The sequence below is a fragment of the Nyctibius grandis genome, unplaced genomic scaffold (genome assembly GCF_013368605.1).
Source record: "Nyctibius grandis isolate bNycGra1 unplaced genomic scaffold, bNycGra1.pri scaffold_115_arrow_ctg1, whole genome shotgun sequence".
NCBI lineage: Eukaryota > Metazoa > Chordata > Aves > Nyctibiiformes > Nyctibiidae > Nyctibius > Nyctibius grandis.
The window spans coordinates 8,934-19,739 of NW_027167489.1; the positions used below are offsets into that span (position 1 = coordinate 8,934).

At 52.2% G+C, this 10,806-nt stretch overlaps 1 protein-coding gene across 1 annotated transcript; it reads right to left on the reverse strand.

Moving 5' to 3' along the window:
- Nucleotides 1–960, reverse strand: LOC137677272 (olfactory receptor 14A16-like). The gene has a single exon (XM_068424557.1). It carries the CDS (start codon nucleotides 958–960, stop codon nucleotides 1–3), a length of 960 nt encoding a protein of 319 aa, XP_068280658.1.
- Between the last annotated feature and the right edge of the window lie 9,846 nt (nucleotides 961–10,806).

Sequence of the window (10,806 nt, forward strand, 5' to 3'; positions counted from 1 at the left end):
TCATTTGTGGAGAGTGCTGGAAAGTTTCTCGCTATTGACAAACATCCATGAAATCACTTTGCTAATGGACTCCTTGATCTCCTTGTTCCTCATGCTGTAGATGAGGGGGTTCACTGCTGGAGGCACCACCGAATACAAGACTGCCACCACCAGATTGAGGGATGGCGAGGAGATAGAGGTGGGCTTCAGAGAAGCAAATATACCGGTGCTGATAACCAGGGAGACCACGGCCAGGTGAGGGAGGCAGGTGGCAAAGACTTTGTGCCGTCCCTGCTGAGAGGGGATCCTCAGCACAGCCCTGAAGATCTGCACATAGGACAGCACAATGAAAACAAAACATCCCAAAACTAAATACACATTAGCCACAAGTACTGCAAAATCCCTGATGTAGGACTGTGAGCAGGAGAGCTTGAGGATCTGTGGGATTTCACAGAAGAACTGATCCACAGCATTGCCTTGGCAGAGGGGTAGTGAAAATGTATTGGCCGTGTGCAGCACAGCATTGAGAAACCCACTGGCCCAGGCAGCTGCTGCCATGTGGACACAAGCTCTGGTGCCCAGGAGGGTCCCGTAGTGCAGGGGTTTGCAGATGGCAACGTAGCGGTCATAGGCCATGACTGTCAGAAGACAATACTCTGCTACTATCAAGAAGGCAACCAGAAAGAGCTGGACAGCACAACCTGCATAGGAGATGGCCCTGGTGTCCCACAGGGAATTGGCCATGGATTTGGGGAGACTGGTGGAAATGGATCCCAGGTCAAGAACAGAGAGGTTGAGGAGGAAGAAGCACATGGGGGTGTGGAGGCCGTGGTCACAGGCTATGGTGATGATGATGAGACCATTTCCCAGGAGGGCAGCCAGGTAGATGCCCAGGAAGAGCCAGAAGTGCAAGAGCTGCAGCTCCCGTGTGTCTGCGAATGCCAGGAGGAGGAAGTGGGTGATGGAGCTGCTGTTGGACATCTGCTGCCTCTGGACATGGGAGACTGTTGAGGAAAGAAAAGACAGTGACAATTTAGGAGAGGTTGTTCAAGGAAGAAAACGAAAATGTTTTGGTTTTGGTGTTTGTTTATTTTCTTTTAGATGCTCCTGTCCTACCTGGGGAGCCTTTTGAAAAGGCAGAAATCCTCTGCATTTCTATTGTGAGACCCAAGTGGCAAAAGGTTTCACTGGCACTTAGTTCATGCTGAGGGGATCTTGTCTATCTATCAGGCTTGTTACCAGCTGCCCTGCACTCGTATGTGCTTCAGTTGGAGGGCGGTAGGAGTTGGATGTTCCCCTTAAAAGAAAGCTGACTCTGCTGAGAGTAGAAGAGTCCGGAGCCAAAGCTCAGATCTCCAAACTTCTCCCTCTTTCACAGGGTGCCTGAGGGTGGACACCACACTCCCCTTCTAGTCAAGGACATGCAGGGCACATTTCAGCTGCCCAGATACAGCTGCTCAACACCATTTCCATAGTCTTAGCACCTCTGGGGCTTCTTTATGGGTATCTCAGAGATCACAAAGGTGCTGTGAGACAGCTGTTTTGAGTGATAAGCTCACAGCCTGGCAGGGCACTGCAGAGAAATGGTCAAGTGTTCTACAGACAGGATCTCCTTTGGGGACAGTCATTCATTTCCCAAGCCCAGAGCCCAAATTTCCTGGAGCCCTATGGGTTAGAAGGGTGCTGGGGCACCTCACTCCCACACAGACCCCTGCCTAGCAAGGCTTGAAGGGACAGTGTCTGAAACTCCACCACCACCACAGAGCCCAAGAGCAGGAAAAGCAGCAGCACAGACAAGTGGGAAAAGAAATAGCAGCACCACGATCCTTTTGCCAAGGGAGGCAAGAAGAGAGACAAAGGCACTTGAGAAAGTCATCACCTTAACGAGCCGTGCACACAGCCTCCCAGACAGAATGGTGCACGGCAGTGGCACTCAGCCCCTGTGCTCTGCAGAGGGAAATATGCGCATGGCTGGAGAGAGGCACCTCTCCTCTGCCGGAGCTCTGGCTGCAGAGGGGGCTGCTGATGCCTTGTGCCCCCCGACCATGTAAGCACAGAGACTTTACTGGGACAGAGAGGACGCAAGGGGGCTTGCTCAGAGGAAGGTGTCTGCCCTGGAGGGGATGACAGGGAGTTTTCCCATTTCTCCTTCCCATGACATTATCATTTTTAGTTTGGTCTTCTTCCCTGCCCACCCCACTGCTTCCTGGACCTTTTCCACCTGCTTCTCTGCCCCACATGGTTTTCCTCACAGCAAATTCTGAGAAACCCCATCCCACTGTCTGTGCACTCAGTTCTGCCCTACAGAAAACTCCCCGTGGGAGGGTACTGCCTATGAACACCTCCCTGCTTGCAGGCGGTAAAGAGCAGATTAGACAAACCATGATGTTGCCAGCAAAGGTGATGATGCTGCTATCTGTAGGCTGACGGGTAGATGAAGGCATTTTATGAGGTTCCTAGCAGATCTATTGATCATACCACATAACAGTTCAAAAGTTAGAAGCTCCTTTCCCCGGTACACCCCCACAGCATGAAACTGAAGACAAGGGAAGCACCTTCCTTTCCAGGTAATCCCTGCCTGGACTTTACTCTTGAAAGGAAGGTCCTCAGAAGGAGGAAGGAACCTTTAGAAGTGCCCTGGGGATGATCTGGAGCTGTGAGCAGCTCTGACCAATGCAGCACCCTCTTGAGAGCAGAAGACCCTACCCTGCCCTACTGGGGGTCACTCCTTTCGTGCAGAGTTTGTCCCCACAGCGCTGTGGGGGCTGAGTCCTGACCCTGTCAGGTGACAGAGTCCCTGCCCTCGCACACAGGCCCCTGGGTTGCAGGGACCCTGCTGGGAGCCCGGGGCACCCCTGCATGCACACACAACTTGGCACCCCTACAGCCATCCCTGGAAGGAGGCAGCCATCATGTGTCGTCCATCTGATGGTGTGGCAGGCAATTGCTGATCTGGAACACAGCCTCCTCCTCCACAGCAGAAAAGCCAGGACAATCATCCTGACAGGTCCTATCAGGAGTCACTTCCATGAACAGCTCTGCATTGTCCTGCAGCCAGAGACTTACCGTGTCCAGGGCTGTGAAGATTTCTCCCTCAGTGAGCTCTCAGCATCCTCCCACCCCACACTGCCTTTAACCTCTCTCTGCCTGGCTCCTCTCCCCTCGCTGCCTGCAGGCAGCGCCCTCAGCCTTGCTGCGCTCTGCAGAGGAGCTGCTCCTGGGCAGAGCTGTCTCTCTGCAGCGCTGCCCACTTGCCATCAGCTCCCTCCACCCCAGGAGCCCAGCCCAGCTCAGCAGCAGAGGGACCAGCCCAAAGTGTCTCTTCCTCTGTCCCCTCTGGGCTCCCTCCAGGTGTCCCTGGGGCTCCAGGGGAACCTGCTGTGAAACAGGCTGAAGCAATCACTGATGTTCCCTCCCTCAGCTGGGGAGAGACACATCTTTCCAGCAGTGACAATTCTCCTCTCAGAGAGAGAGTGAGGTCTGAGACTGACATTTCCTTGTCCCATCATTAGACAGGACAATCGGAACGTAACTGGGAGGGTTCTCCTTTACACCTGCTGAGGGAAGGGATGCAGATGAGTCAATAGAAGCGTCTCATTTGTGGGTTTGTAGCCCTGAGGCTAGAAGAGGACTCAGGTCCCCCTCCCATGCACAACAGAAACCCACAGGAGGTGGGATTCCTCTTGCCTCAGGTGTTTAGGTGGGCACAAAATAGGCACCTGCATGTGAGCTCCTTGTCTCATCTCCCATGGTGATTAATGGAGATGGAGGGCAGGATTGGGCTGTTCAGACACCAGCCTAGTGACGTTGAAGGTGTCAGGGGTGGTCAGAGATGTGCAGGTAACTGCAAGCTCTAAGGGAGCAGTTCACAGAGATAGGCCAACATCCAGGACAGGCTGGAGAGCTGGGCCCAGGAGAACCTCATGAAGTTCAACAACGGCAAGTGTAGGGTCCTGCACCTGGGGAGGAATAACCTCATGCACCAGTACAGGCTGGGGGTGCCCTGCTGGAAAGCAGCTCTGTGGAGAAAGACCTGGGAGTTCTGGTGGACAACAAGTTCCCCATGAGCCAACAATGTGCCCTTGTGGCCAAGAAGACCAGTGGTGTCCTGGGGTGCATGCGGAAGAGTGTGGCCAGGAGGTTGAGGGAGGTTCTCCTCCCCTTCTACACTGCCCTGGTGAGGCCACACCTGGAGTAACGTGTCCATTTCTGGGCCCCCCAGTTTTCAGATTCAAAGACCTGGTGACCTTTGAAGTGCCAGAGGTGGTCCAAGGTACATGGAGCTAGCTGCAAGCTCTAGTGGAGTAATGGTGAGAGACACGGCAGCGACTGGGGGCATCTTCTTGGAGGCTGGTGGGGAATATCTTTGGTCAGCAGAAATGACATCAGATGCCCACATTTAAGATAATAGAATCTCTCTCTATCTGTTATGTTCCGGACAGCCTATGCAGGGATTCATCTGAAGGAATGGAGTCATGTCCCATATGAAGAGCTAATTTTCCCTCTATCTTTTCATCAGCCAGGTTTACTAGATCTCCATTGACTATAATGATGGTGGTGTCAAGAACATTCTCACATAGCCTTATCAAATTCAGGGCAGTTATTCCATTTAATGACAAACACAGGCCTGGAGAGTTACGTGAGGTGCCAAGGCTCTCACAGACAGCTACATGTGGTTGGCAGGGACAGCGATGGTCCTGTACAGGAAAGCCAACCCCATTCACAGCGAATATGTGACAGACACCCCAGACAGCATTGCAGACAGATTCGGTGCCTTTGTGCAAGAAACTGATTGCCACCACCGTGGTGTCGCAATGTCTGTCCCTTCTCTATCCAGTAGCTGTAGGGCAGTCCATGAATAGGAAGCACATCCAGGGTCTCCACACATGTGCCTACACTTTCAAACTTCTGTTTTTTCTCTCCACCAACCTTTACTCACCCCCTTGATAACACAGTCAGGGAACAGAACAAAAATTTTCACAGGGGACTTGTCAGCAGCATGTTGTAATTCCTACGGATCACCTTGACCTCTGCCAGAGGTACTCAGGGGTAGCAGAGTGACCACCGACAAAAAACCTGTTTCCTGCCTGTGCTGCCCTTCCCAGCCCTGTTTCTCTCTGTCCTTGAGGACAGCTGGGTTTGCTCGCTCTCTTGGCATCCTATTTTAGCTTTATGTTTCCATCTGCCAACAACTCTGGCATGTCGCTGCTCTGAAGCAAGGCTTTTGCACACATGGGGTCTTGGACGCTTGGTACCAGGTTTCCTTAAGACAAGTCAGAGCTTGGCCTGGTGCTACAGCTGAGGTGCATACAGCCAAAATGTACACCAACGCCCTCAGGTGGGGCCATAGCCAGGACCAGCTGGAGCCTGTGGTTTTTGACATCCATGGAGTAACTGTCATGACATGGTGGGACAAGTGACCCAGCTTGGGGTGCTGCAATGGATGGGTACAGGCTTTTCAGGAGAGACAGGCTGGAAGAATGAGGAGTGGGGTTCCCTCAAAGTGAAGAAGTTGCTTGGATGTATGGAGTTCCTCTATGTGCAGAGTGACAAGTTGGGTTAGCGCTTGTGAGTGAGGGTCAGAGGAGGGGCCAATAAAGGTGACATCATGGTGTGAGACGAGGAACCTCCAGTCAGGGTGGGGAGTGGGCACTATCTGTTCTAAGACCTCCAAGGATGTCTGTGGATGTAGAAGCCTGGGCCTCACTGGAGACTTTAGTGGCCCTGGCATTTTCTGGAAGGGGAACACAGCAGGATGGAAACAGTCCAGGTGGTTTCTGGAGGGTCTTGGGGGAACTCCTTAGCACAGCTGCCAGATGGGCCAGCAAGGGTAATGCAAACCTGGATCTGATACTTGCCAGCAAGGCAGAGCTGGCCAGGGAACTGAAGGTCAGTGTAAGCCTTGGCTGTCTTGACCCTGAAATAGGGGGGGTCGAGATCTCAAGTAGAGTGAAGAAGGAAAATTGGAGCCTGCAGATTCTGGACATTAGAGTTAAATGTCTGAAGTTGTATTTACATAGAGGGAGAGAAAGTGCCATGTGTTTGCTGGTCCATGTCCATGGACTATGAAACAATAATGAGAATTTACAAAGTTCTGAAAATGAAGACTTCTTACACCCTTATTATAATGAGGTATTTCCTGCATATGTTTCAACTTCTGCCTAACATCTTCATAGAATCATAGAATGGTTTGGGTCAGAAGGGACCACAAAGATCATGTAGTTCCAACCCCCCTGCCACAGGCAGGGACACCTTCCACCAGACCAGGTTGCTCAAAGCACCATCCAACCTGGCCTTGTACACTGCCAGGGAGGGGACAAACACAGCTTCTCTGGGCAACCTGTTCCAGTGTCTCACCATGCTCACAGGAATGAGTTTCTTCCTATTATCTAATCTAAATCTACTCTCTTTCAGTTTAAAACCATTCCCTCCTCGTCCTATCACTACATGCCATTGTAAAAAGTCCCTCTCCAGCTTTCCTGTAGGTCCCTGCAGGTACTGGAAGGCTGCTGGAAGGTCTTCCCTGAGTCTTCTCTTCTCCAGGCTGAACAAGCCCAACTCTCTCAGCCTGTCTTCAGAAGAGAGGTACTCCAGCCCTTTGATCATCTTTGTGGCCTCCTCTGCACTCACTCCAACAGCTCCACGTTCTTCTTCTGTTGGGGGCCCCAGAGCTGGACACAGTACTCTAGGTGGGGTCTCATGAGAGCGGAGTAGAGGGGCAGAATCCCATCCCTTGACCTGCTGGCCATGCTGCTTTTGATGCAGCCCAGGACACGGTTGGCTTTCTGGACTGCAAGTGCACATTGCCAGCTCACGTTGAGCTTCTCATCAACTAACACCCCCAAGTCATTCTCGTCAGGGATGCTCTCAATCTGTTCTTCGCCCAGCTTGTATTTATGCTTGGGATTGCCCCGACCCACGTGCAGGACCTTGCACTAGGCCTTGTTGAACTTCATGCAGTTGAACTCTATCTTCCTTCACGGGTTGATGCAGTTGCCCACACAGAGGTTTCCACCACCTCCAAGATTCCCAGGAGTAGCTGAAGCCCACACGTGGTACTGGGAAATGTGACCCAGGGCTGACAGGAGCCTTTCTGGAACAGGAGCTGGTAGACAGGTAGACCAAAGCATCTCAGTTGAGACAACTCATCTCTCTCCCTTGAGTAGAAAGGGAAGCCTGGAGAATTGCACCCAGCTGTCCAGCGTTGGAGGAGAATGAGAAATGAGTGAGTCTAGATGTTTCAGAGTGGACTTGAAGACGCTCCTGAAACCCAGATATGTTGGAATTAGTGCAGGTTTGGCTATTCCAAAGAGAGTATTTAATTCACTTTGTCTCTTTGCTTCCCTCTGTGAATCGAGAGAGAGCTCATGACTTCAGCGTGTGACTCGCTGTGAGTAAATATGGCCAAACAACAAACGCCGTCCGGGGCAGGGAGTGCTTTGGGGGTTCTTGGGATCTGTGCTTGACACAAAAAGGTGTTTTCTGTTGGTCTCAGGCTATCCACAGTGGGAAGTGGACTTCAGAAGAGGTGATGTGGACTCAATACAGAGCAGAGGAGTGAATTATATTTTTTATTGAACTGTATCCTCCTCTGGTTTTGTTTTTTTGGCAATTAAGAAAGATTCATCTGTGTCTGAGAGCAGCTTGTTCTCCAAATAAAACAGGTGGAAACTGGTGCCCATGGGCTGAAACATGCAGCTACAGACATCATTGGAGAAAGCTCAGCTGTGAACAAGGCTGCTTTAGTCCCAGATGGTTGTTGAGAAACGTGTGAGTTGGGGATTGGGACAAAGACTGCTCATAGAGTGTCTGACATAGTGGACCTTGGCTTCGTTATGTATTCAGAGTCCAACGGGAGACGCTCAGGATCAATATCAAATAGTTTGCTGGTATCACTTAATGCGTAAGCAGAAAAAACAGAAAGAAATGGAAAAGGAATAAATTGTTTCTTAATAATATTAAGTATTGAAAACTTTTCACTTTGACTACACTCCTGAAACCTCTCAAATTCACCAGATAAGAACAGAATCACAGAATCACAGAATCAACCAGGTTGGAAGAGACCTCAGGGATCAGCGAGTCCAACCGTTGCCCCTACACCACCCTGTCAACTAGACCATGGCACTAAGTGCCATGTCCAGTCTTTTCTTAAACACATCCAGAGATGGTGACTCCACCACCTCCCTGGGCAGCCCATTCCAATGTCTAATGACCCTTTCTGAAAAGAAATTCTTCCTGATGTCCAACCTGAACCTCCCCTGGCAAAGCTTGAGGCTGTGCCCTCTTGTCCTATCGCTAGTTGCCCGGGAGAAGAGGCCAACTCCCACTTCACTACAACCTCCCTTCAGGTAGGTGTAGACTGCAATAAGGTCACCTCGGAGCCTCCTCTTCTCCAGGCTAAACAACCCCAGCTCCCTCAACCGTTCCTCGTAGGTCAGACCCTCCAGACCCTTCACCAGCTTGGTCGCCCTCCTCTGGACTCGCTCCAACACCTCAACATCTTTCTTGAAGTGCGGGGCCCAGAACTGAACACAGTACTCAAGATGAGGCCTCACCAGTGCCGAGTAGAGAGGGACGATCACTTCCCTAGACTGGCTGGCTACACTATTCCTCATAGAGGCCAGGATGCCATTGGCCTTCTTGGCCACCTGGGCACTCTGCTGGCTCATGTTTAGCCGGCTGTCGATCAGCACCCCTAGGTCTCTTTCCGCCGGGCCGCTTTCTAACCACTCTTCCCCCAGCCTGTAGAGCTGCATGGGGTTGTTGTGGCCGAAGTGTAAGACCCGGCACTTGGTTCAACAAGAACAAGTGCCGGGTCTTACGCTTCGAGGAACTGAGGAATTAGCACAGTTACGCCCAAGACTTGGCTCGTTGGTGATTTTGTATGTTAATGAACCCTCTAGTGCCGAGTTCCTGAACTGCAGATCCTGAAAAAACTTGAACGGGCCTCTAGAGAAGGAAAAGTCAGCAGTAAACCTCCAAGTTTCTGAGGGTGTTAGTGAGCCCCACTGAGGGCCATCACTGAAGAGGCCATGGAAGGAATGACCAGAAAAGGGACAACCCCTGGGGGCTGGTGAAGCAGGAAGTCAGAGGCACTGGTTAAATATTGAAAACCGAAGTGCAGGCGACTATGAAAGCCCTTGACGAGTTTCACCAAGCAGGATGTTCAAGCACTGACCCCACACACCCTAGAAATGGGGATCCTTTCCCTCATGGGATACTCAGGGCTCAGGAACCATTTCTGTGTAGCTGCCTGTTGTGTCACAAGTGCCTCAGCAACTGATACGGCAGGAGCACGCTCCAGTCTGGTGCAGGTGCCTGTGATGACATCAGTGGCTGAGTAGCTTTTTGGGTACGAATGAACACCTGGTTTGTGCAGGTGCTTGTGATGTCATAGGTGGGTGAGTAGGAGACAGGGGAGGAGCAGGCCCTGGCTTGTGTAGGTGCTTCTGATGCCACTTTTAGCTGTTGATAGGGCCAGGAGTCTGCAGCTGGCTGGTGCACCTGCTTGTGATGGCACTGGTGGCTCTGTAGCAGTTACGGCAGGCGCGTGCAGCTGGCTTGTGCAGGTACTTATGATGTCACATGTGCCTGAGCAGGTCATAGGGCAGGAGTATGCACCTGGCTTCTGCAGCTGATTCTGATGTCACTGATGGCTGATTGGGTGCTAGGACAGAAACACATCCCTGATTTATTCTGGTTCCTGGGAGGCCACAGTTGAGCGAGTAGCCAATAGGTGCGGAGCAGGACCCCGGGCTGTGCAGCGGCTCGTGATGTCCCTGGTGGCTCTGTACCTGTCAGGGCAGGAGCCTGCAGCTGGGGTGTGCAGGGGTTTGTGGCGTCACGTGTACATGAGCAGGCGATAGGGCTGGAGCAGGAACCTTCTATGTGCGGGTGCATGTGATGTCATAGGTGGGTGAGCAGCTGTTAGGGCAGGAGCATGCAGCTGCCTTCTGGAACCCCCAGGCTCCCAGTAACACCAGTGCTCCCAGTAACACCAGTGCTCCCACTAACCCCAGTGCTCCCAGTAACACCAGCACTCCCACTAACCCCAGGGCTCCCAGTAACCCCAGGGCACACAGTAACTCCAGGGCTACCAGTAACACCAAGGTGCCCAGTAACACCAGTGCTCCCAGTGCTCCCACTAACACCAGGGCTCCCACTAACCTCAGTGCTCTCAGTAACACCAGTGCACCCAGTAACACCATGGTGCCCAGTAATACCAGTGCTCCCAGTTACACCAGTGCTCCCGGTAACACCAGGGCTGCCACTAAAATCAGTGCTTCCAGTATGCCCAGAAAACCCAGTGTTCCCAGTAACATCAGGGTGCCCAGTAACACCTCTGCACCCAGTTACACCAGGGCTCCCAGTAACCCAAGTGCTCCGAATAACACCAGGGCTCCCAGCAAGACCAGTGCTCTCAGAAACATCTGGGAACCCAGTAAATCCAGTGCACCCAGTAATATCAGTGCTCCCAGTAATCCCAGTGCTTCCAGTCTGCCCAGTAACCCCAGTGCACCCAGTAACCCCAGTGCTCCAAGTAACAGCAGTGCTCTCAGTAACCCCATTTCTCCCATTGCCTCTAGTGCTCCCAGCAACCCCAGTGCTCCAAGGGATCCCAGTAACCCCAGTGCACCCAGTGACCCCGTGTTCCCAGTAAACCTAGTGCTCCCCAGGCTCCCAATAACCCCAGTTCTCCCAGTCTGCCCAGTTACCCCAGGACGCCAAGTAAACCCAGTGCACCCAATAAACCCAGTGTTCCTAGTAATCCCAGCACTCCCAGTAACACCAGGGTGCCAAACACAACCAGTAACACCCCTGCACCCA

Excerpts from the sequence above, each read along its gene's own strand:
- LOC137677272 (XM_068424557.1), bottom strand. The coding sequence starts at position 960 with ATGTCCAACAGCAGCTCCATCACCCACTTCCTCCTCCTGGCATTCGCA.